A 26,113-nucleotide genomic window follows, 5' to 3' on the forward strand; every position below is an offset into this window, starting at 1 on the left:
GGTAGGGTCACGTGTCTGTAACCTAAAACCAGGCTGCCATGTTGGACTAGAAACATGCGAGAAATGTGTTTGGAAAAGAACGATTTTAAATTTCCCAGGCCTAAAAACTGTTTTATTTGATATCACATTTCAAATGATGAACAATAACAAAATAAAGAAAAACCTTTCAGTTACACTAAAAAAGCATGTTTTTAATAACACTAAACAACTATGTTTATTACATGACAGGACAAATAATTTGGCTCAATTTCAGTTGTACCGTAGATAATTGTAATATTTTTATCTGTAAAATGTACGAATTATGTCCATTCAAACGCAATAATTTGCTGACATGGAAGTAAAAATGGGAACATGATAACAGCAGCCCTGCACTTCCTTTCCAATCTCACAAACTCTCGCGAGAGATCGCGGGTATGTTGACGTGTCCCGGAAACCTGCCTCTTATTGTTACTCATAAAATTCAGCAGGTATATACAGCGGTATCATACCGACGTTGCAGTGAAATATTCATCTTGGTGCAAGTGTATTTACTCCTTTTCTTACTGATGGTGAGAGATACTATTTCCGGATTAAATGGGCTTTATTTTGAAGTCTGTAATGAGCCATGTGATCACGTGGTCAGTTTTACACAGTCATCCTTCAGTGACGTCACCGTACTGAATAAAGCCCACATGTTGCGGGGAAAGTTGTGTCAGTCTCAATGAATCATGCGTAAATTTCGGGGGAATGTAATATGGGGATGGTTGTGTGTTGGTAGGGGTTCTCATCAGAAAGAAAGGACAACAGACAAAAGTTGAAAGAGAAAATTAAAGTAGATACGAAATCATGGTCGGAAGAATGAATGAATATACAGATATCTTAATGAAAGTCTTCTCACAATATTTGACACCGATTAAACGATCTTTGTGGCTTGTGCTAGAAGAAATTATATGATATCAGCTACGTAGCTGTCTGTTGACCCCATTGTATTGCTTTTGTTGAACATCCAAGAAATTCCTAGTAAAGGACAGGTAGGGACCTAAATGTTTTCTTCTCGAAAAAAGAACAACTCTAAATTAATTACCTTCTTGGAGAATCGCCTGCTGAAAGGACAAGGTTTTTTTTTTCAAACTGACTTTTTCTTAATTCAGAACCTACTTCCCGATCATCTAATACGTAAATCTTAAAGAAATAGACTTCCTTAAGTTAAAAGTAGTAACTTAGAAATATGTATCGTTGATACATTACTTTGGTGTTGACCAACTATTATAATAGTACTATAAACAAAGCCTCTGAATTGTAAAGGACATAATGTCATATATAAAGAAAATCGTTTAATAAGAGCTCCCACAGATCTCAAAACTCGTCGTGAAGATATTCGCCGCCATCTTCTTCGTACATCAGGGTCTCAATTACTTCCGGGTCAGCCTCGATTTCGGACCGGGTCAGCTTCCCATCCTAGGAGAGCACAGATACGACAAAGGCGCATTGAATTCATTTATGTCAGTTAATCAATAAGACAATGAGCTTCGTCCCTATCTACAAGAGAATTTACCCAGTGGGAATCCAATGTTTAGTGAAAATACTTTTTTTCAACGGTTGCCAAAAATATATACAATATCAATACCATCTGTTAAAGATTGGCCATCATATAAACTTTCGAGGTTCTGGCCTCCCGTGGACAGTTGTATATTTAGCAACCTTACCTTTGTGTGCAAAAAAAGCAGATGTGTTACACAGAAGAGTAGCTATACCAATATATAGATATAAATAAATATAGATAGATAGATAGATAGAAACAGACGACCAACCCAAAAGGGATCCAATAACTTGGCCTAATTTCGTTATGCAAATTATTCAATGGTAAAGGCTATCTTTACCAGGTGAGGGATGCAATGTTGTTGTTTTTTTTAAGCGGAATCACAGCTAGCCTTAAGGCCATCCACGTACCTCGTCCTTGTCCAACTTCGACAAGACGGTCGCGACTCTCTCATCGTCTTCCTTAAGGGTCGGCCCGAGGAGCCACTCCTTGACCTCTGCATGGTTCAGCTGACCGTCTTGGTTCTTGTCGGACTCCTTAAACTCCATGTGGTCTACCGAGTCCTCCATCACACCCTCGTCATCGCCTGCAACATGAACGTACACGTGTGTGCATACTCTGCAACATGAACGTACGCATGCGTACGTACTCTGCAACATGAACGTACACATGCGTACGTACTCTGCAACATGAACGTACACATGCGTTCGTACTCTGCAACATGAACGTACACGTGTGTACATACTCTGCAACATGAACGTACACATGCGTACGTACTCTGCAACATGAACGTACACGTGTGTACATACTCTGCAACATGAACGTACACATGTGTACGTACTCTGCGCTTGGGACCGCATCTGTAAGCAGCTTAGCCTGGATACCAAGCCCCAGTGCGATTTCAAAAATATCTATAGTGTGGGAGTCTGGCCTGATCACTTTAAAAAGGTTCTTAAAGGCCCTTGATTAGAGGAAGGAGAACCTAGGATCCACCACTCACCCCCCAGGTAGCTACTAAGCTACAATACACCACTGTTGGTCAGCAGGCTATCACAGTAGCGAATCATGGACCAGATATAACTGTTAGGGATTAAAAAGATACAGTTGGGCTTTTTAACCAATCATGGCAGGGGTGTAAATTGCCTCCTGTTCATATTGCTGCTGCTCTGTTGGTGGTGAATTTTGCCTACTATTTGGGCAAACTTGAGAAGAAGGCCTATCTCATCAGGCCAGACGCCTACACGATAGATAATTTTGTGTTCAGGCTGGGGTCTGGTATCCAGGCTACAAGTGGCGACACCTAGAGCTTTTGTTGGCAGTGGCATCCGAAACGACGGCTATGACTATATGTCTCTGTGGTGAATGCGAGAAATTAATAAGATAATTCATGGCTACAAAATGACATTCTGTTTTACATTTTGCCCGAATAAAAAAGCTCTTACAAAAGCAAATCTATTGGAACAGTCTTTTAAAGCTCTAAGTCAAGATGAGCTGGGCACTTATGCATATGTCATAGCATGGACCAGTATATAAATTACAAAATAAGAACAGTCAAACAGACAACAGTTGGTTACTATCAGTGATGGCGACTGCGATTGTCTTTACTGGCTTCCATAGTGACAGAGGCCTTTTGTATACAGTGGTCAAATCTCTTTATGTTTTTCTTAAAGTTATTTCTTTTAATGGAAAACTGAAGTCATATCCTTGCGCCCTAGATTGTAAGAATTGGATCGAAACAGTGCAAAGAAGGACAATTTTACCTGCGAATTCGGTGAAGCTGATGGCCCCGTCTCCATTCTTGTCAAGATCTTCCATGGTTTCCTGAAAGCGAGAGAGAATTAAACTTTCTTAATGACTCCTTACATTTCCCATAACTGAATAACAGAGCTAATAATGATAATAATCAATAATAATAATAATAATAATCAATAATAATAATTTCTTCAAATAGCTGTAAGAGATTATTATTAGCTGCGTCATCCTAATCGATAATAATAATAATCAATAATAATCTCACAGCTAATAATAATAATAATCAATAATAATGATAATCTCTTACAGCTATTTGTTTATTTGATAATAACACAGCTAATAATAATCTCTTACAGCTATTTGAAGAGACTCGGGCGCTTAAACAGACGGAGAGAAATGTCAACTCCATGTAAGTTTTAGGTCTTGTCAATTGTTTAAAGGCATCTTCTCCATTATTGGAATGGTTTAAAAACAGGGAAAACCGGTCATTTTGATTCTTCGAACTTCTTTGGACAATCTAATGGATTCTAAAATGGTTAGGGTTAGAGTGTTAGGGTTAGGGTTAGGGTTTGGGTTAGGGTAAGGTTGAGGGTTAGGGTTAGGATGACGTGCGCACCAGTGTGATGATGTCATGCCTGTGTGGATACTCCTAGAGTTACATATAGGGTTAGGGTTAAGGTTAGGGTTAGAATGACGTACGCACCAGAGTGATGATGCCATGCATGTGTGGGTAATTCTAGGGTTAGCGGATTGAGTCAGAGTTAGGGTAAGAATGACGTACGCACCAGTGTGATGATGTCATGCATGTGTGGGTACTCCTAGAGTTACATATAGGGTTAGAGTTAAGGTTAGGGTTAGAATGACGTACGCACCAGAGTAATGATGTCATGCATGTGTGGGTACTCCTCTGCCCACAGGAAGGCCAGGAACTCCTCCTTGTCCAGGGCGCCATCTTTGTTCTGGTCGCTTGCGTTGAAGCGCGCGTGGTCCTGCTGCACCGTCCGGCCGTAGGGACCCAGGTCATCGTCCTCGCTGAAGTCTAGGGTTCAGGGGAGGATAAAAGATGTAGAATGGCTTTATTGAGTAAAACTCTCAGAGTCTAACACTAGCATCCCAGGGGCTGAATTGTTGTTAGACTTTACATACATGATATTAGACTTGGCATACATGTACAAATCAACATACAATAGAATAGAATATTATCATTAATTGGATTAGAAAAAAGACAAGCTAGATAAAAACTGCTCTGGCATGGTTTGTGAGAGACGTTCATACAAATACATACACGATTACATATAAAATCACAACAGTTGGCTACGGTACAGTCATGATTCGTTTATCAATCGGGTCATGTGGGGTATGGCACTGTTTCTGTAGCGCTCAGTTTTGCAACGTTGCAAGTTTAGTTTCGTAGATGAACGAGTTAAGCGACTGCTAATGTTCCCTCGTATGTCTGGAAGGCAGTGACGGTACAGTTCTGATGAAAGCAGAGACTTGGCAAAGTTAGAAGAATATTTACAACTAATAGCAGAGAATTGTCTATGAAGGTCAGACCTCCAGGAAATTGGATACGCCATGTAGCAGTCACCCATTGGCAAGCAACTGGATCCCAAACAAAGTGTTAATTAAATTGGCGTAATAGCGTAAAAGATTCATCATGGGACAGTTGAAGCCATGTCAATGCCGTGTAGCATTCTGTATAAGACATATCTCATTTCATTATTAGTTATCGATACATGGATATGATTTCAAGTTTAGAAAACCATATTGTTCAATAATTATCATGCTCTTGACCTTGGGTGTCGGGGGTATGTCCAACTATTTTGTTACATCCAGTTACTTTATTCTAAACCATACATACATATAAAACAGAAAATCATTACGTATCCCCCATCAGGGATCACTTATACAGGCTGGGGATTTTCTGAGAGATTTAATTTGACTAAAATTTGAGTTTTGTTGCTGTGGAAGAAAGAAGTTTAGAATGACAGTAAAATCTGTACCTACAACTTGAATACGTCAGTAAAATCTGCACCCACCTTCGCCGTAACTTTTCTCCTTGTAATGACCAAACGTCAGTTTCTCGCCGGGGGGCACTTCTAGGGTATCCCACTGAACTCCAAAAGGGCAAAAATAACAAAAGTTAGAATTTGTTTTGATTTCAATGCTTGTTCTCTTGAATCTTTGATTTATTTTCCTGTTCAATTTAGGTACGCTTTTGTTGCGACAAGAAAGGACAATAAAGACTACATCATGGCTTGTAAAGATCAGGGTAAGCACGGATGTCCGAAAATGTCTGAAGTCCTACCATCAAATTTAGAATCGACCGAAAGTAAACTTTGACGCCAACATTTCATCTCTTTTCAAATAGAACTTTGACACACACACACAAAATTATGTCGCGATTTTTGACCTGACCTTTGACACAAAGAACGTATCGATTTAGCTTCTAGTCCAGCCTGTAACTGTGGGTGTCAATGTGAACGTGTTGTACATTTTTTTTATACTGCCCTACATATCAACAATACAGAATTAATTTGTTCGGCAATCTACAGAATCTGCTAGGCAATACTCTTGACTTCAATAGTTTATCCGAATCAGCCCGTATTCATCTACTATTTAGGGGCTCACATTTCCTGTCACATTTTACAAACTGCAGTATCTTACAGTTAACCCAGTTATATATTGTACATAAGAAACGTTTTGCAACTACCTTGTAATCTGACTTATATGTAAATAGCTGTGAACTGTTTGTTTTGATATTGTCATTTATTTGTTCTTGTCAGTTATCTTTTTTTGAGAGGTGATGTGAATATTAGCGTACTGCTAGAGTGTATTACCTCTCTGTCCTGTTTTGAACTTTGATGTTGAATAAATAAATGAAATAAAAGAACGTATCAGATTTCTGACCTGTTCCGCTGCATCTTCCCGCAGGTCTTTCGTCCTTTCCCAGAATGCAAAGTTCTTCAACTCTTCCTGCGTCACCACCCCGTCATGGTTAGGGTCTAAATGGTCCAGCCGATCCCAGAGCTGTGCGGTGAAAAGGGAACACAACAATAAACAAACAAACAAACACCTTCTCTTTCTGCGTCACCACCTTTAAGGGTCTAAATGGTCTAGCCGATCCCAGAGCTGTGCGGTGTGAAGGGAACACAACAATAAACAAACAAACAAACAAACAAACACGTTGTCTTCCTGTGTCACCACCCCGTCATGGTTAGGGTCTAAATGGTCCAGCCGATCCCAGAGCTTCGCGGTGAAAAGAGAACACAACAATAAACAATCAAACAAACAAACACCTTGTCTTTCTGCGTCACCACCCCATAGTTCAAGGGTCTAAATGGTTCAGCCGCTCCTAGAGCTGTGGGGGAAGGTTACACCACGATAAACAAACAAACAAACAAACAAACACAATCCCTTCCTGCGTCACCACCCCGTCATAGTTTAAGGATCTAAATGGTCCAGCCGATCCCAGAGCTGCGCGGTGAAAAGGGAACACAACAATAAATAAACAAACAAACAAGCACGTTGTCTTCCTGCGTCACCAGCCCGTCCTGGTTAGGGTCTAAATGGTCCAGCCGATCCCAGAGCTGTGCAACACTGCAAGGATATATCACACCACGATAAACAAACAAACAAATAAACGCATTCTCTTCCTGCGACACTACAGCGCCATTGTTAGGCCCAAGGTGCTCCAGCCGATCCCAGATCTGTGGAGGATAGGTAATATTTAGCACAAACAACAAATACAAAGAAAGATAGGAAGCCCAAGCAGATGCAGCGGATAAAGCCACCATGATAAAAGGAAACAAGCAAATAAACACATTCCCTTCCTGGATATGGTTATGTATGAATTTTCGTAGACAAAGTGATAGTCATACCTAATCTCCAAGCAGATTTAAGTACGTAAACGTGGGCAATACTGCTTGGTGTGCTTCTTTTTAAGTAGCAATAATTGCAGATGACGCCAATTTGCAAGCAGATCACGGTACGGAGCCAGTCTGATCCTTACATCTGCTTGGAGACTACAATACTACGTGCTGCCTCGCAGTAACCGTGCGCGTTATTGTCTTGAGGTCGTTGACCCGTGACGTTACATGAGTACCTTTTTCCACGTGTCAATACCAGTTCTGCGGGGTCGTACCCCTCATGCCCCCCTCCCTCATTCAAAATTGTCCAATGTTTACAGTTCTCTACACCTGTTCTTATTATTATACAGTTCTGGTGGTTGTAGATGATCTGCTACACTGTATACTTTATTACACACCAAGAAGCCCCGTCTAATGCAACAATGTTTACTAATGGTCTAGGCCAGGTCACATTCTTACTGTGTTTGCCTCATACCTCCTTCCCTATTTTATTGTTCTACAGTTTTACTCTACTTTTCAGTTCTACGTTCTACTCGACGCATGGTCAGATTATGCAGTCCGCGTGGTTTCCGATGGCCTTCTACATACCAGGAGGCCCTGTCATACCCAGCTGCCTGACTGCCAATATTTTGTAACCAAAAGCCCGGCCACATTCTTTGTGCGAATGTTTGTTGTAAAATCTTCAACGAGTCGATAACAAAACAAACCAGCATTGTTAAGTGTGACGATCACACACTCATAGTCTTCCAAACGGCACAAATTTGTTTCTTCTAACCTGCCACACGGCGAAATGTAATCTGCCCTTGAACATGTAACTTTATCAGTATGAGAGGGCCACAGAGTCAACCTTCATGTTACTTCCGGGACATGTTTTAACACAATAACACAACAGGAGCGCTCAGTCTAGACTCCACATACACAACAACAGCGGGATGTTTGTCGTGATATCTTCAGCATACTCACTCCTGTCCCAGGCCTGCATGGTGACGTCGTGTCGTAAGTATGCCGTGAAGTTAGCTTCTCAGTCCCATTTTTCTGTCATCGCACAGTCACGCCCCCCTCCCCACCGGGATGTTCAGGCATGCCCCTTGCAGACTAATTATCTACACACGATGTGGCGCTATGGAATATTCATAGACTTTAGCTTGTTATTGTTCACTCTGCTGTAAGCAGTGCAACTTTAGCAAAAGATATCCTCCGCATGTACTTCCAGAATAAAAACAAAGCATCCGATGGTTATCTATTGTTTGTAGTCATTAAATGTCATTTGTTTGCCCAAGTTAGTGTGAGGTCGAGTTCACGCCCTTACAGACAAGCCTGTTTCATGCTACATATATTTTGCTGAGGAAAATGTTTCCATTTCCTTTCAATACTCTACTCTGAATCGCTCTTATCGTCGGCAAAATACTGGTAAATCAATCAGCACAATCTCTGCCCTCGCTCCTCTGTACACCCACCTTCTTAGCCTCCTCATCAGCCAGCGTTAAGGCAAGAGCAGCTAGCACAACAGCCGCCAGGTACACCTGCTGTAAATCCATGCCGTGTTCTGCGGAACTAGACTACAAATTCGTGCGGATACTGGGACAGAGGCGATCGAACTCTGATAAACAGTGCCCAAAATGGTACACCACAGGTGAGACAATGAATGAGGAACAGGTGGGACGTGGCGACACCTGGTTGTACCACCTGCACCTCTGGGGTTCGCTCTGCTCAGTTCCGGGTCTGCGCTGCATGACGGGAGATTCATCAGGTCTGTGGATTCCCCTGCGCTTTAGGAGAATTGCGGTTTGATCAAGTTCAAGGTCACGCTACAACTATCAATGGGTGAATGTTTATTAGCCATGATGTGGGATAAATAAAAAGCAAATCAACATCATTTTTGTTTCTTTTTTTCAAAAAGGTATTCTTCTATAAACCGAACTGCGGTTCGACGAGGCAGTTTTGTGTGTTAGCTTGTTTTATGAAAATCTCGCTTTATCTCGTGAGAAAACTGCAAACACGAATAGCAGAGCAACACGATGTATGCTGACGTGCCTCAGACAATTTGCCCTGTTGTTATTATTCATACAATACGTATTTAGAGCCTGTATATATACATAACACCATACTGACGTTGCCATGAAATGTCAAATTTGTAACTAATTTTTCTTGCCAATTATGACTAATTAGAACTACCATTTTCGGATAAAATGGTCTTTTTTCTAAGCCTTTAATCAGCCATGAGACATTCTAGACGGTCAAAAATAGAAAACAACGAAAGGGGAAAACGGGGCTTATGCAACTGCAGACATGGACAAAGTGAATTAATGTATCCATTAAAAAATCAACAGACTCTCACAATCCGTTTCATGGTTCGTTTAATCTCAAGTTGCGACAAAATGCATCTCTTATATGTATGAGTCATCGGTCTTTATTTGCGAATTTAAATTGCAGAAAAACTTATGTGCAAAGATAATACTTTTCTCTTAACACTTTCGTAAACCGTATATGAAATTATAAGAATCGATTCTTGTCTTCTTAGAAAAATGTAATTGTAACGTTACCTTTATAAATGTAAAATTCAAAATGATAAGGTTAAACCATTGCTTCATAAGCCTTAAAATATTTTCACCTTGACAATTGTAATATTTGGAGTTAAGTGAAAAATGTTACCATGAAAAAGGCTCAATGTAAACGACGTAAAATGTTGATAAGCAATGGATTTCATGTTGCAACAAAATGACAAGGTACAACTAGAAAGGCCGACATTTGCTTAAGAGCAAATACAGCATATTTCAGCCATACCCCTTCCCACGCAACATTGGACTGTTCCAAATCACCCCTGCGCAAAAATGGAACATCCTCTTAACAATACATTATCCCCCAATGTGGACTGGTATTGTGAATTGACTCCAGGTAAAAACAGAGCTTGCTTCTATTTTTCAGAAAATGACAATAATCACACCTTCCATTCAGAAAATTTTCATCATGACTGAAAATTGTTGAATGACTTCATGTAATGTCATTAACAATTTTCAGTACGATAACTAGGTGTAAGTTTAAAAAAGTATAAGCTCCTTGTGATGTGGGTACATTTATTATTGCAATGAACTTTTTTTATTCAAGTAGGGCATACGATTTAATAATTATCAAGCAGGTGCAGGTACTGTAGGAGCGTTTGTTTTCTTCAAGCTGTAAAACTGTTAAACTGTTTTACTTTGTATGCAATCAACCATCGAGCCTATTCTTATTTTAGTTTAACAACTTCCTGCCAGACCCGGAAGATACGATTGAACCTTGTTCGAGGATTTATTTTCGTCTGTCTGGTCAGTCTGTTCATACCCTGGCGCTGAGAGTGTTTTATTGGGCTGAAACTCTGGCAGTTTAAAGTTACTTACAATTTAAATGTTCAAAGTTTATGCCAAACAACAACAGCACTAGGAAATGTGGCCACTATAGACAGGTGGTCACTATAGAGAAAATGCTGATCTATTGACTAGGAGCCATACGTTACACATGATTTCAGTACACTGATCATTAATCATATAAACATTGCACAGGTAAGCCAATTGTTTAGATGTACAATTAAGTTCAAATAATTCTGAAGAGAAATATTGATGAGAAAATAATCATTCTCGCCACTGTCTAACTTATAATTACGTATCAAAACTAAACGCAGATTTTCTAACTAACGCACCTTTCGCCGACTTCATCATAGGACCGCCGGCTATCAATCAAACACGGCTGTTGATTAGACTTAGAGTTTCAAACAGTCATGTGCTGTGTGCCAGTTGACAGCGAACTTCATGCTACGTGATGTTTTACATTGCTTGGACCTTCTTTCCTACAGCGGTGCTTCTACAAAATATTTAGACTGTAACACTGAGTTTTATAGAATAGAATTTGACGCAGAACAGCGTTTTTTGCTGGGTATTTTTTTTGAAACATGTCCGTGGGAATATCAGCGAGGCGGCGACGTAGGGATATCAGACCGTCAACAAAAGTCGCACGGTGGCTAACGGCGCAGCGAAGATACTAGCGCTATAAATAAGCGCTTCAACTAAGGATGGCAACCCGTACAATATTTTTGTATACTGTTGAGCTAAGTAAAGTTTGTTGTTTATGATGTTTTAGTTGTCTTTGAAGCTTTGACCCGAAATATTTTAAAGTCAAACTGCTGAAGAGAAGTAAGTGACTGCTACGATTATCGTAGATATGGCCCTAAAAAAACTGATAAAAGAAGCCTTCTCAATAGCCTAAAATGCAAGAGCTTCCGGGGGGGGCTTCGCCCACCTGGGTCCCCCCCACAGTGGCCCTGCCCCTGGACCCCGCCAGGGACATTCGGCGGCCCCCGGACCCCTGTCCGACGCTTTGAAAAAATCCTGGCGAGAAGTCTGTACGGCCTGAGTCTTCAAGTTAACGTATTGTGTGGTCCCGCTTATGAATATTAATTAGCCTTCGCTTTCCTCTTCGCTGATTGGCTGAACCATTAATTGAATTAACTCTTCCTGCCGGCTAGACGCAGGTGCAGATGTCGGCTCTGTGGGGTGAACGTCCGAAAGGTCACGGCATGGAGAACGAAAGAAAACCAATTTCCCTAAAAAAAGTGCTGTAATTAAGCCTTTTACAGTACTTTATGCCAAAAATTTTACTTGGATCATTTTACCAACTATATTATGCCTATCTATACCAAATGTTACTCATACCAGGGTACAGGGGTGCAAAATATACCGTTATAAGACCGTCAACAACAGTCGCACGGAGCTAACAGCGCAGCGAAAATACCATCGCTAGCGTTTCAACTTCGGATAACAAGTTATAAGTACTGTTGAACTCAGTAACGTTAAAGTTTGTTTTTAGTTGCCTTTGACGGTTTGACCTGAAACAGTGTTACGCTAAACTCCTGAAGAGAAGTTAAGTGACTGCTGCGATTATCATAGATATGCCCCTAAGAACTGATACAATATAAAGCCTTCTGAATAGTCTAAAATGCGAGAGCCTTAGGCGGGCTTTGCTCCCCCTGGCGGGAACACTGCTATATACGGGATCATGAGGCCCCGCTTATGAATATTAATTAGCCTTTGGCCTCCTCTTCGCTGATTGGCTAGGTCTTTGATTCAATTAACTCTCCGGCTGACGCGCACAGGTGTGGCTCTGTGCGGGGTCACGGAAGGTCACGTCAGGAGGCCAAAAGAAAACAAATTTCCCCTCAGAAAAGTGCCAAAATTAATCATTTTAAAGTTGTTTATGTCAAAATTTTACTTGAATCTTGTTACCAAGTATCTAATGCCTATCTATACCAAATTTCAGGTCATTTAATTGTAATACCAGGGTACAGGAGCCAAAAGTGTCCTTTTTTGGTCAAAAATTGGCCAAAAATCGCAAAAATAAGCATTTTGTTGCACTCTACACCAAAAGTGTTATTGAATTTATATGAAGGGATTATCAAGGCACATCTGTGTCAAATTTCAGCTCATTCGGTTGCAATACCAAGGTACAGGAGCCAAAAGTGTCCTTTTTTGGTCAAAAATTGGTCAAAAAATCGCAAAAATAAGCATTTTGTTGTACTGTACACCAAAAGTGTTCTCAAATTTATATGGGGGCATTATCAAGGCACATCTCTGTCAAATTTCAGCTCATTTGGTTGTAATACCAGGGTACAGGGGCCAAAAGTGTCCTTCTTTGGTCAAAAATTGGTCAAAAAATCGCAAAAATAAGCATTTTGTTGTACTGTACACCAAAACTGATATTGAATCTATATGGGGGACTTATCAAGGCACATCTGTGCCAAATTTCAGCTCATTCGGTTATAATACCAGGGTACAGGGGGCCCAAATATACAGTTTTGGTCTTAAGATGACCAAAAAACCTTAATAAAATCATTTAAGAGACAGATATGGAAAAAATGAAAAAAAACGCCCGAGGGTATTGGCCCACTCTACCCTTGTGCCAAATTTTAAGTCATTCGGTTGAGGAACAACGGAGATACCGTGTTCTGAAGATTTGACAGGAGAAAGAAACATTACGAATACAATATATTTCACCATACCTATGGTATGGCTGAAATATAACTATCGATATATAAAAGTAGCATCTTCACCTATGCATAACTTCAATTATAGGTATATAAAATTAACAACCGCCCATTACATTACAATGTATGATATCTAACGTCTAAACATTGTGGAGTTAATTCCTTCGTTCTCATGAATGATATCTTGTCTTATAATCGACATAAATATGTTTGAATGTATCCGTGGACTACTGTCGTTACTGTCTGTGGACTACTGTCGTTACTGTCTGTGGACTACTGTCGTTACTGTCTGTGGACTACTGTCGTTACTGTCTGTGGACTACTATCGTTACTGTCTGTGGACTACTATCGTTACTGTCTGTGGACTACTGTCGTTACTGTCTGTGGACTACTGCCGTTACTGTCTGTGGACTACTGTCGTTACTGTCTGTGGACTACTGCCGTTACTGTCTGTGGACTACTGCCGTTACTGTCTGTGGAATGGCGTTACTGTATGTGGACTACTGTCGTTACTGTCTGTGGACTTCTGTCGTTACTGTCTGTGGACTACTATCGTTACTGTCTGTGGACTACTGCCGTTACTGTCTGTGGACTACTGCCGTTACTGTCTGTGGACTACTGCCGTTACTGTCTGTGGACTACTGCCGTTACTGTCTGTGGAATGGCGTTACTGTCTGTGGACTACTGTCGTTACTGTCTGTGGACTACTGTCGTTACTGTCTGTGGACTACTGTCGTTACTGTCTATGGACTACTTTTATCGTTACTGTCAGAACTCGTCGTGAGTATATTCCTCCTCCTCGTACATCAGCTGGTCCTCTATCATCTTCGAGTCCGCCGCTATCTCCTCCCTACTCAGCTTCCCGTCCTGAAATGGTAGGCAGATATCATGGTAAATGTTTGTTTGTTGATTTGTTTGAACCATTGTTATGCATGAAAACACAAATCGGCCTGCAGGCCACTTTTCATTGAGGTCATGTGGGAAGAGGCAATGATCAGACAAAGTATATTATACAATTCACACGAATGCTGACAAAAACAAAACCTTCTTGGTAAAGGTAATAAAAAAATGTTACCAGCTTTTCTTATTACCCATCCCCACCTTGCCCTTGTCCAGGTTCACCCTGGAAGTTAGGGACTTCGACTTCGGCCTTGTTTAGTTTCTTTTTGGGGGTATGAGGCCAACCCTGGCACTGATAGCATGTTATAGGGCTGAAATCTGGCAGTATAAGGGTTAACGGCTTTTCTCTCCAACACCCATCCGTACCTTGTCCTTGTCCATGTTCGCCAGCACGATGCTGACGCTGTCCTCGTCCTCCTGAGCGGCTTCAGAGCTCGGTCCCAGGATCCACTGCTTCACCTCCGCTCGGCTCAGCTGGCCGTCTCCGTCCTTGTCAAACTGCTTAAAGGTTTTCTCAGCCTCAGGACCCTCCTCCATTCCCTCCTCGTCATCTGAAGAAAACATCAACACCTGTAAAGGTTTTCTCAGCCTCAGGACCCTCCCCCATTCCCTCCTCGTCATCTGAAGAAAACATCAACACCTGTAAAGGTTTTCTCAGCCTCAGGACCCTCCTCCATTCCCTCCTCGTCATCTGAAGAGAACATCAACAGCTGTATCTGAATCCTTTATCATCTACTCCTTAAGGTTTTCTCAGCGTCAGGACCCTCCTCCATTCCCTCCTCGTCATCTGAAGAAAACATCAACAGCTGTAAAGGTTTTCTCAGCCTCAGGACCCTCCTCCATTCCCTCCTCGTCATCTGAAGAAAACATCAACACCTGTAAAGGTTTTCTCAGCCTCAGGACCCTCCTCCATTCCCTCCTCGTCATCTGAAGAAAACATCAACACCTGTAAAGGTTTTCTCAGCCTCAGGACCCTCCTCCATTCCCTCCTCGTCATCTGAAGAAAACATCAACACCTGTAAAGGTTTTCTCAGCCTCAGGACCCTCCTCCATTCCCTCCTCGTCATCTGAAGAAAACATCAACACCTGTATCTGAATCCTTTATCATCTACTCCTTAAAGGTTTTCTCAGCCTCAGGACCCTCCTCCATTCCCTCCTCGTCATCTGAAAAAAACATCAACACCTGTATCTGAATCCTTTATCATCTACTCCTTAAAGGTATTCTCAGCCTCAGGACCCTCCTCCATTCCCTCCTCGTCATCTGAAGAAAACATCAACACCTGTAAAGGTTTTCTCAGCCTCAGGACCCTCCTCCATTCCCTCCTCGTCATCTGAACAAAACATCAACACCTGTATCTGAATCCTTTATCATCTACTCCTTAAAGGTTTTCTCAGCCTCAGGACCCTCCTCCATTCCCTCCTCGTCATCTAAAAAAAAACATCAACAGCTGGATCTGGATCCTTAAAACCTGTATCCTGGTCTTTTAAGCATCATCATATAATCTTCAACGTTGTATTCGTTTCTTTTTAGCATCTGCAACCTGTTATATTTAATATCATTTGAATTGATCTCTTTAACTATCTACATTGTATCCGGATTGATATAGCATCGGCATCGCTATCTACATCTATTTAGCATCTACATCTGTATCCGGTTCTCTTTAGCATCTGCGCCTGTATCCACATTTCGTTAGCATCTGCACCTGTATCCGTATTTTTAGCACATATACCGGTATCCGGTATACTAAGATATAGTAAAAGGTTTATTATTTTGTTTAAGTTTTATCGTTTTAGCATCTTCCAGCTTCATGACACGTTTGACAGAAGTAATGAGTTAATATGTTTACCTGTGAATTCCGCAAAGTTAAGAACCCCGTCGCCATTCTTGTCCATGTCTTCCATGGTTTCCTGAAAACAGCAAAAAGGAGGAACTAAAAACCGACCCTCAAACTGCCATAGATTAGTTATGTTCTATGTTCAAAGTCCATTTTCATTGTTTGAATGAGTTGGAATGGTTATTCATTTCATTTCAATTCGCTAATTAAGTACAATGTCAATGGCAATATCGTGCATGTGAGGTGATACGAAGTGTAAGGTTACCAGTATAACTATATCATGCATGTGGGGGTGATATGAAGTATCAGGTTACCAGCATAACGATATCGTACATGTGGGGTGATATGAAGTATCAGGTTACCAGTATAACTATATCATGCATGTGGGGGTGATATGAATTATCAGGTCACCAGTATAACGATATCGTACATGTGGGGGTGATATGAAGTATCAGGTAACCAGTATAACGATATCGTGCATGTGGGGGTGATATGAAGTATCAAGGTACCAGTATAACGATATCGTACATGTGGGGTGATATGAAGTATCAGGTTACCAGCATAACGATATCGTACATGTGGGGTGATATGAAGTATCAGGTTACCAGTATAACTATATCATGCATGTGGGGGTGATATGAATTATCAGGTCACCAGTATAACGATATCGTGCATGTGGGGTGATATGAAGTATCAGGTTACCAGTATAACGATATCGTACATGTGGGGTGATATGAAGTATCAGGTCACCAGTATAACGATATCGTACATGTGGGGGTGATATGAAGTATCAGGTTACCAGCATAACGATATCGTGCATGTGGGGGTGATATGAAGTATAAGGTTACCAGTATAACGATATCGTGCATGTGGGGGTGATATGAAGTATCAGGTTACCAGTATAACTATATCGTGCATGTGGGGTGATATGAAGTATCAGGTTACCAGCATAACGATATCGTGCATGTGGGGTGATATGAAGTATCAGGTTACCAGTATAACGATATCGTGCATGTGGGGCTGGAATGAAGTATGAACGTATGAATGGAATGAACGCTTGCAGATAGATGTGCAAAAGTCAGGTGTAACGAATCGTTTGGTGTAATTAAACCAGCTGCTGCTGCGCCGCGTGCCTGCGAAGCTGGTGTGTTACGCCGAACGGCGGTTATACCGGCTATATAGATACAGATAGATACAGATACAGAAGTATCAGGTTACCAGCATAACGATATCGTGCATGTGTGGATACTCCTCCGCGTACTCGAAGGCCATGAACTCTTCCTTGTCCAGCGCGCCATCGTTGTTCGCGTCGCTGACGTGAAACCTTCTTCTCTCCTGCTCCTTCGTCTTTGAGGAATGTCCGAACTTTTCCTCTGTATGTGTAGTAGTATAATAATGATAATGAATTTACTACGTTGAGTGTCGGCTCTCTGTACATATTTCAGCATATAACGATGGTACGTTTACTTTTGTAAAACTGATAACATGTATTGTAGATATTCACAATCCACAATGATGATATGGAACATGATACCGAAAAGCTACGGTTTACAAGTACAGTGAAAAGGCTCATTTGACATGACATGTAGTCTTCATTACAGTAATATCATTGGCTGAAAAATAGGTAGAACAATTTGCGAAGTGAGTTTGGGGACCCTAAGGTAGGGTCTTATTTTACCATACCTAATCAATAACCAATCATAACCAATATTCCTGCCTTATCAATATTATGTTAAAATGTGCTTATTGATGTGTGTGTCTTTGATATGCTAATGGTGATACATGTTTATCTTTATTTGGACTTGAAGTCATCGTGTTCTATTTTGGTGTGACATCCTGTAAACGTGCGATGCCCCTGTTCTCTCAACCAATCCAGCTGCTGTGTGGTGAACTTTGATAAACAAATTAACGAATGCCTATTGAATCCAGCCATCCATAACGTTTTCAGGAATACGTGGCGGACGTGGCCTCCACAAAAAACGTACGGACAAATTGCACGTACGGCGGGTTGTGCCCCAGGCCATAAGCTAAGAGCACAAGCCGCCGTACGTGCAAATACGTAGGCAATCTTTTTGGATCCGTAAGCGGTGAGTATAGCCTCCGAACGAACTCGTAGGGAATCCGACGCAGACACTCCGTAGAACTTTACGTGCAGGCAAAACGTTGTGTGCCATTCATCCCTGTACATGCCAGTACGGGCGACTCTCATGCCCTGTACAGCCTGAACGTTTTCAGAAATACGTGGCGAACGTGGCCTCCCAAAAAAAACGTACGGACAAATTGCACGTACGGCGGCTTGTCCTCTTAGCTATTGGCCCTTACGAAGGCTTGTTGGAGGCTGCACGGCAATAGACGTACCTAGCTACGCGCGTACGGGTGCTACGAGATGGAACGGCTCACTCACCTTTGGGATAAGTCTTCTTCGCGTACCGCTCAAACGTCAGCTTCTCGCCCGGACCTAACCCGTAATACTTCCACTGGGTGGGAGGACGAAGGAACAGAAAAGTTGGTTATAAGTGACAACTGTTAGAATCGGAGATTTTTTTCTTGTTGCCATTTTTTGGGGGCACAGCATCTTTAAGGTTGTCACTACCCCTCATATCTGAGTCTGCGTAAATCTTGTAGTAATCTTTCTTCAACTAATTCCAATAAGGTTCTGAATAGATCACAGAGCAAAAACAGCTATTGTACAAGAAATAGGTGGAAAATATTCAGTTGTATCATTAACGTAGTGATGTGTAGTGAACCAAATTGATATGTAGCCTTTAGCTTTAAGTCATTACTTCATTTTTGGAAATACTGTAAATGCAGAAATGTTCGCGGTGGATTAATGTTCGCGGTGGATTAATGTTCGCGGTAGATTAATGTTCGCGGTTTTCGCGGTGCCCACTTCACCGTGAACTTAAAACTACCGCGAACATTTTTCTATCATGGTATTAGACTGCAGTCTATGGTATTACCGCGAACTTAAATCCACCGCGAAAAGTCCCTTTTCCCGCTACCGCGAAATTAAATCCCCGCGAACTTAAATGCATTTGTAATCTTAATGAATCCCTGACGTTTGACCATAGAAAAGAGCCATAACTCCAGACCTGCTTCTCGGTGTCCTTCCGGAGGTCTCTGACCCTCTCCCCGACCGTGAAGCTCTTCAGCTCGTCTCGCGTTGCCAAACCGTCCCCGTCCGCGTCCATGCGTAACCAGACCTGCCGGGAGCAAACATACAAACAAATAAACAAACAAGTAAAAAAGCAGAGAAAAGTCTCGCGTCGCCAAACCGTCCCCGTCCGCGTCCATACGGGACCAGACCTGCCGGGAGCATACATACAAACAAATAAACAAACAAACAATTAAACAAACAATTAAACAAACAAAATAACAAGCAGAGAAAGTCTCGCGTCGCAAAACCGTCTCCGCCCGCGTCCATGCGGGATCAGACCTGCCGGGAACAAACAAACAAACAAATAAACAAACAATTAAACAAACAATTAAACAAACAAATAAACAGACAAACACAGAAAGTCTCGCGTCGCAAAACCGTCTCCGTCCGCGTCTATATTGGACCAGAACTGCTAGGAACAAACAAACAAATAAACACAAAAAACTCAGAAAGTCTCGCGTAAAACCATCTCCGTCCGCGTCCATGCGGGACGAGACCTGTAGTATGTACAAAAAGCAAGCAAGCAAACAAACAAACAAACAAACGCGTCTAGATGGACCCTGACCATAATCCTTACCTTTCTAAAGGTGGGGTCACACATGCGTATATATTCAAGTCCGTTTGAGGTGCGTACGAAGCTCTTAGTCTCTACCAGGCTCCACAGGTCGTTGTAAAAATAATACAAATTGGACAAACGTAAACAGGTAACATGTCGGACGAGTTAGCTGGGTCGCTAACCATGCTTCTCGGTCAGCTAACTCATCTGGCATATTGTGCGTCTATATTTGTCCAATTTGTACTATTTTCCCGCGACCTGTGGAGCCTGGTAGAGACTAAGGGCTTCGTACGCACCTCAGACGGTCTTGAATATATACGCATGTGTGACCCCACCTTTAGACTGTTAGATTCGCGGTGAAACTGCCTCCTCAGAAACTTTTACTACTGGGAATCTAAACGATTTATCGTCTCCTAATATCTTCTCAGCGATTAGTTGAAGAAATTTACCAAAAGCAGAAAGTCTTGCACTATTCAACGTCCAGACAGATCCATGGAGCCGCAAGAAAAATCACTTTGTCTTCTGGTTCGTTGTTATTGACAAAAACTAGTTTGAACAATGCCGCGTTTTGGTTGTGCTACTACCCACAGTTCTTGTCTTCAGGCCTTGACCCGGATAATTACACATTGTAACGCACCGGTCGGATGAGTTCGTGCCCATTTTGTACGTCATTATAACAATTTTCTACATACTGAAGACCCCCCTCCCATTCTTTAAGTTTGCATGTCACAAATATCCTTCCGTACTCCGCTTTGTTTTGGTACCAAATTATTCAAACCTTATCTTGACGTATGCGGCTTTATATTTCAGTTCAGTAAGTTCCAGAAAGCTTAAGAAACTCCCGACATACCGCATTCCGCCCGTGTTGACGTTATACGAGATATACTACATTGATACATTATTCTTACTTATATAACTTAATATTATTTCTATGTATTTGCTTAATCGCTTCAAATTTCAGTTCAGTCAGTGACAGAAAATCCTTTAATTCGAACTTTGTTTTAACTTGATATGATAATGGTTCTTTATCTTATGTATTTACGAATACCTACACCAGATACGGCTCAAATCACAGTTTCCTACACCTACTTCCATCCTGCAGGTACCCACCTCATCACTAGTAGCCTTGTGACCAGCCTCCAATGAAGTAGCAAAGACTACCACAGCGGCCAACAGGTAACACTGCCGTAAATCCATGGCGCCCTCCGTGCTGGCTGCGGGTACAGGCTACAGACTTTCAGTGATCAAGGAATAGGATCTGTCTGACAAAGCAAACCCCGTCTTGGCAATCTGCTTGGCCGAGGAAATGTTTTATATACAGGTTGGAGAAGACATACAATCATGTGAAACGTGGCAACCGTTTGCAAGTACACGTGGATACATGTAGGTGTCAGCTCAGCTGTCATGTGCGGTAAGTCTGACGTCATGGGCATCTGACGTCACGGGCATCTGACGTCACGATTGGGTGGGTGTGCGGCGGAGCATGTCGGGAGTAATTGGCCAGGGTGAAGGAAAACCGGTTACACTTCAGTCTATAAGGGGCAACTTTTATTATTATTACTATTTTTATTTATATTATTATTATTTTCAAACAAAGACAAACAAAGAATACATACAAAGGATCCTGTGGTGATGATAAAATGAGTAGAAAGTGATGTTAAAACAAGGGGCGACTTTGTTGCGACTTCACTGCGACCACGTCGGGACCACCCCACGACCAACTGACTTAAGATTAAGTAGAGGTTAGGCTCCGGATAGGTTTGGACAATACGAGATACAATACAAAATAGAAAGGCCGATGAAAACGACTGAAAAAATACGTTAAAAAAAAGGAAACTAACTTCTGCTTGGAGAGTAACTTATAATGGCGTTCAATGAATTTGGAGGTAAAAAAGATACGTTATGTGTGTTTTGTTGTTATCATATAGTTCTACATTTCATTTGATATTCCTAATATGAAACTAGAAAGGCAACATTTTTTAAAAAAAATGCAGGATGTGGGCGAAGGGAAAAGAAAGCAAAAATCGCAGGAAAAGAAGCAACAAGAAAGGCACATTTTCGCGAAAATGCAGCAAAAAGAAAAAAAAATTAAAAAACATTGTCCACAGATTCAATCCCGGAGCGTTGGTTCACCACGCGTGAATAATCCCACTGAGCCAGTGCTACAACATGTTACGAGCGCACGTTTTAACAGGTATACAAATGTATTGCTTATAATCGAAGGTATTTCACTAAAACTTGGACAGAATACTAGAATAATTTTTTGTGGGGCATTTTTATGTTGTTATTTAGCCGATTAGATGCTCTGAACTTGCTGCATTTTCAACTACTTTTTGTGATACTGCGCTGCCGAGTGCCATTTTGTGACCTGTGCGTTGATAGGTTTACCCCTGACGTATGCACCAGACAGTCAGAATGTTAGCCAATCAAAAAGCTGGAAACGTGGACTGCATGCTACAGGTTCCATTTTTTCTGAGTTTTGATTGGTCGGGTGGAATATCTGTAGAGAATACTAAATGTGTGGCTTCGCCCACATAATAAAGGTTTCAGCAGATTAAGTTAAGGTCGATCATCGTCTAGTGGAATGGGGGCCTAAACACTGTAAGAAGTTCACATGATATGTTGACTTCTCATGAATAGATAAAGGTTCAAACAAACAAACTTTGCGTGGGTATACAGTAGTTTTATTGACACTAAAAAACTTTTTAAAAAGTAGTTCCAGACAGTCAACTGAAAACTTATGATGTGATGTATATTCGATTGCTCTTTTTCAATTCCAAAAGCAACCCTATAATTTGGGCTACATACACCTTTCACTCGGTATAAAAATCTATAATTGAGAAACTTAAAAAATACGCTAATGTATGTAAAACCTTATAAAATTCTGTTAAAACCTCGTGCAAAAAGTATATCATAAAGCTAAAAGAGCTGCCAAAGGCTACAGTATTTCAACAAAATGAGATAAATTATTTCAAGCCTACAAAATTGTATGACTTAGATACGTCCAAAACCATATCCAGTTGTTTGAGTAACTACTTTTTGGCGCATCTGTGACTTAGAATCTTAAAGCTTATTCTAAAGAAGTAACCTAGATTCTAAGAGATGACATTAAAATCTAAAAAGAAATTAAATTGAATACATATATTTCCAATCTAAGAAGTTAGAAAAAACTAAAAAATGGCTCGGTTAAAAACGTAAAAAAAGTATCACTATGACTAGAGTTCCTCTCAGGAATTAGTGATGAAGTTGTCATGCAGCTTCGTTGTCCTCTACAATCAATTCCGGGTCAGAACTCGTCATGCACGACGTCGCCGTGACCTTTGTATAACAGCGGTGTGAGCACATCCGGGTGAGCCGCGACCTCTGACCTGCTCAGTTTCCCGTCCTAAAATGACACAAACATGCACGTGATACAGGTTAGTCCGTAAATAGCTTCAATCGTTTGGGAATTTTGTTTTCTAAATTTTTGTTGATGGAAACTATCATATTATGTATTTTGAAGAGATATAGGTGATATTCAAAGATCTAAGTAAAACTTTTACTTGGTAATTACAATTACATAAAGCTGATGACTAAACTGTCTTAATTGTCATAATGTAATAGTACTACATTATGTACCTCATTAAAATCTGTTTTTCTAATTACCTAATATAGGCAAGACCGTAGGGAGGAAGCCAAAATATTAGCAAGGGCAAAGTTACATTCGAGCATATCTTAACCAGAAGGACACGGTCTAACATCAAAACAGCAGCGACAGAGAAATGAATGGAATTCAAAATAATGATTTTAGTTGTTGTCGATCGGACAGAGATCCGCCCAACCAGCCCGTTTGGGTTTGGTGGTGAAGAGCTACAGAGATCGACGGAGGGTAACAAGTCATATGGCCCCGAAAACATGGCAAATTTTTCCGACTTTTTTTAGATTTTAGAGATTAGCTGAAGTTTGTTGGCAGTACCGGCCTAAGCAAGCTTCTATAAACAACACCCGTACCTTGTTCCTGTCCAACGTTCTGACGATGCTGTCATACACACACACTCACACACACACACACACACACAAACTCACACACACACATACACACACACACACACACACACAAACTCACACACACACACAAACTCACACACACACTCACACACACACACACACTGTCACACACACACACACACTGTCACACACACACACTCACACACACACTCACTCTCACACACACACACACACACACACACACTCACACACACACACACACACACACACACACACACAAACTCACACACACACACAAACTCACACACACACGCACAACCACTGTCACACACACACACTCACACACACACACACACACACTCACACACACACACACATACACACACACATACACACACACACACACACACATATTCACACACACACACATATTCACACACACACGCACACACACACACACACACTGTCACACACACACACTCACACACACACACACACACACACGCACACACACATATTCACACACACACGCACACACACACACACACACTGTCACACACACTCACACACACACACACACACACACACACACATACACACACACATACACACACACACACCTTGTTCCTGTCCAACGTGCTGACGATGCTGTCCTCGTCCCCAAGCACCGACGCCAGGACGTAGTGCTTCAGCTCATCTCGGCTCAGCAGGTCGTTCCCGTCCTCGTCTGACTTCTGAAACAGTTGTCTAGCCTCGGACCCGGGCTTCATCCCGTGCGGACCGCCTGGAGAAATCATGGACATCTTTTAGCCTCCTTCACCGGTCTTTCTGGGGGTCTTGGCGTAAGTCGATTTGCAATTTTTAGGAACAATCGCGAATCGACCGAGACCCGAACCGAGACACCCACCCACAAACTCCCACCCACCCCGGCCCACTAACAACCTACGCAAAGGCCCCCAGGGAGGCCGGTGAAGGAGGCTTTACATCTGTAAACAAATATCTGTTGATCTTCACCGAAGATTATCATTTTTGGGTCGGATCTTTGCTTCTTATTGTTTCCAACTTACGTTATATTTGATTTGACTTTCTATAGCACTTTCTTGTTTCAGTGTCTTCCACTCCTTCCACTTTTCTTATCATACGTCAATGATCTTGTAATATATCAGATAATACCATCGTATCATGTATAAATCTTATACATTACCTTAAACACACACATATATATAATATCATGAAGTGAATGAAGACTCTTGCCTGTAAACTCGTCGTAGGTAAGGGCCCCATCCCCATCCGTGTCCATGCCTTCCAACGTTTCCTGAACAAGACAGAACATTGAAGGTTGGAATTGTTCAAATCAGGCCTCAGTTACCGACAACTACTTAAACCAGTGATCTGTAAATACTTCATAAGTCACGAGCTCGTATATGGTCACTGGGTCTCAATCGATTCGTAGTCTCGTATTTCTGTTTCCTGTACCGTGTTGATTATTCAAGCCGTGCTTTAAAACATGAATGCTTCGGTCATGACGCTTTGCTGCGACTTTTGTGAGGTACATAAACGTATAACATATAGAAGATAAAGAAATAAATTATCGTGGCGGATACGGAAAGGTTTTTTGCATCGGCTGCGTTGCTATATGCCCACTATTAGATAGGCCGCCTGCATTCATGGGACCCTTCCGGGCGGACATACTGTGGATAAGCAATGGATCACTTGAGGGCGCTTTTTCACCCATCAAACATAGCGTGATTCCAGCTAGGACAATACTGTGGCTATTAGTTGTCTTGTAACAAAAGAGAAGGAAGAATAATTATGACGTTTCCATAGCAGCACAACTTACGCTCAGAGGGGTAGGTGGGGCTTACTCTCCAAGCAGACGTTGACAGGGAAAATCGTGACCTTTTCCTTATGTGTCTAGTCATTCAATACCTCCCACTATTTCATTCTCACAATTATTTCAGGCTAGGTTGCCAGCCTTTTCAAAAAGCATTTCTTGTTATTAATGTATCACATTACCTGCAGCAGGTGGTCGTGCATGTGATCGTGCTCCCTGGGGTACAGGAAGGCCCTAAACTCCTCCTTATCCAGCCCGCCATCTTGGTCCTTATCGCTCGCTGCGAATCGCCTCCTCTCCTCTTGCTTCATCCTCTCTACTCTCTCCAGGTGCGCGGGATCCGGGGCTGTTTGGGGTTTGGATGAATGATAATTTCGTTGCTCAACAGTGGGCTATCTTACAGTTTAACGCGTACATGACGATGTTATGCAATTGGGATATGTCAAATTCAAAAGGCTATTTATTGGATGATATTGAAAAGTACAGTCTTTGCTTATACATTCTGATAGAAATAAGCACCAAAGGTGATTACCTACTAAACTCCATACAACACTACACTTCAGAGTTGAAATGATATCGGATCCGAAGTTTTTGGACAGACGAAGACAATGTGTCAGTACACTGCGGGAAGTAACTTTTTCCACAGCGCCGCATACAACATACAAACAAGAGGTAAAGGTAAACTACCGAT

The 26,113-nt window shown here is 41.6% G+C and overlaps 4 protein-coding genes across 5 annotated transcripts in view; all 4 read right to left on the minus strand.

Moving 5' to 3' along the window:
* Positions 1-85: 85 nt before the first annotated feature.
* On the minus strand, positions 86-8,829 carry LOC118414656 (calumenin-A-like). 2 transcript variants are annotated; one of them, XM_035818847.1, is made up of 8 exons: positions 8,598-8,829; positions 6,182-6,301; positions 5,311-5,383; positions 4,177-4,310; positions 4,057-4,089; positions 3,280-3,340; positions 1,930-2,105; positions 86-1,437 (listed from the first exon to the last, which is right to left on the minus strand). In XM_035818847.1, exons 1-8 carry the CDS (start codon positions 8,676-8,678, stop codon positions 1,336-1,338), a joined length of 780 nt encoding a protein of 259 aa, XP_035674740.1. In that variant the 5' UTR covers positions 8,679-8,829; the 3' UTR covers positions 86-1,335. The 2 variants fall into 2 exon arrangements, with proteins under 2 accessions (XP_035674740.1, XP_035674739.1); XM_035818846.1 differs by lacking the exon at positions 4,057-4,089 and having other exon boundaries at positions 4,144-4,310; positions 8,598-8,822.
* A 4,365-nt stretch (positions 8,830-13,194) lies between these two features.
* Positions 13,195-19,087, minus strand: LOC118414659 (calumenin-A-like). Its single transcript, XM_035818853.1, has 6 exons — positions 18,981-19,087; positions 18,293-18,365; positions 17,107-17,261; positions 15,901-15,961; positions 14,420-14,604; positions 13,195-14,020 (listed from the first exon to the last, which is right to left on the minus strand). The coding sequence occupies exons 1-6, from the start codon at positions 19,077-19,079 to the stop codon at positions 13,922-13,924; spliced, it is 672 nt and encodes a 223-aa protein (XP_035674746.1). The 5' UTR covers positions 19,080-19,087; the 3' UTR covers positions 13,195-13,921.
* Positions 19,088-22,547: 3,460 nt separating this feature from the next.
* Positions 22,548-25,764, minus strand: LOC118414676 (calumenin-like). The gene is made up of 4 exons (XM_035818874.1): positions 25,605-25,764; positions 24,843-24,903; positions 24,209-24,372; positions 22,548-22,986 (listed from the first exon to the last, which is right to left on the minus strand). The coding sequence occupies exons 1-4, from the start codon at positions 25,731-25,733 to the stop codon at positions 22,888-22,890; spliced, it is 453 nt and encodes a 150-aa protein (XP_035674767.1). The 5' UTR covers positions 25,734-25,764; the 3' UTR covers positions 22,548-22,887.
* Positions 25,765-26,035: 271 nt separating this feature from the next.
* Positions 26,036-26,113, minus strand: part of LOC118412935 — a 3,077-nt gene continuing 2,999 nt past the window's right edge. The window contains exon 5 of the mRNA XM_035815994.1: positions 26,036-26,043. Coding sequence (XP_035671887.1) covers positions 26,036-26,043 — 8 coding nt within the window. The remainder of the gene's footprint in view (positions 26,044-26,113) is intronic.

The sequence above is a fragment of the Branchiostoma floridae genome, chromosome 4 (assembly GCF_000003815.2).
Source record: "Branchiostoma floridae strain S238N-H82 chromosome 4, Bfl_VNyyK, whole genome shotgun sequence".
Lineage (NCBI taxonomy): Eukaryota > Metazoa > Chordata > Leptocardii > Amphioxiformes > Branchiostomatidae > Branchiostoma > Branchiostoma floridae.

Bases quoted from the DNA above. Each gene is read 5' to 3' on its own strand.
- LOC118414656 (XM_035818847.1), bottom strand. From the start codon at position 8,678: ATGGATTTACAGCAGGTGTACCTGGCGGCTGTTGTGCTAGCTGCTCTT. The intron at 6,302-8,597 runs GTGGGTGTACAG...TTCACCGCACAG, and splicing joins CTGATGAGGAGGCTAAGAAG to CTCTGGGATCGGCTGGACCA. The intron at 1,438-1,929 runs GTACGTGGATGG...GTGCTCTCCTAG, and splicing joins CGAAGTTGGACAAGGACGAG to GATGGGAAGCTGACCCGGTC.
- LOC118414659 (XM_035818853.1), bottom strand. From the start codon at position 19,079: ATGGACGCGGACGGGGACGGTTTGGCAACGCGAGACGAGCTGAAGAGC. The intron at 18,366-18,980 runs GTCTGGAGTTAT...CCTCCCACCCAG, and splicing joins GGAAGGACACCGAGAAGCAG to TGGAAGTATTACGGGTTAGG. The intron at 15,962-17,106 runs GTAACCTGATAC...TGCTGTTTTCAG, and splicing joins TGCACGATATCGTTATGCTG to GAAACCATGGAAGACATGGA.
- LOC118414676 (XM_035818874.1), bottom strand. From the start codon at position 25,733: ATGAAGCAAGAGGAGAGGAGGCGATTCGCAGCGAGCGATAAGGACCAA. The intron at 24,904-25,604 runs GTAATGTGATAC...TGTCTTGTTCAG, and splicing joins TGCACGACCACCTGCTGCAG to GAAACGTTGGAAGGCATGGA. The intron at 22,987-24,208 runs GTGTGTGTGTGT...GTGTCATTTTAG, and splicing joins GCACGTTGGACAGGAACAAG to GACGGGAAACTGAGCAGGTC.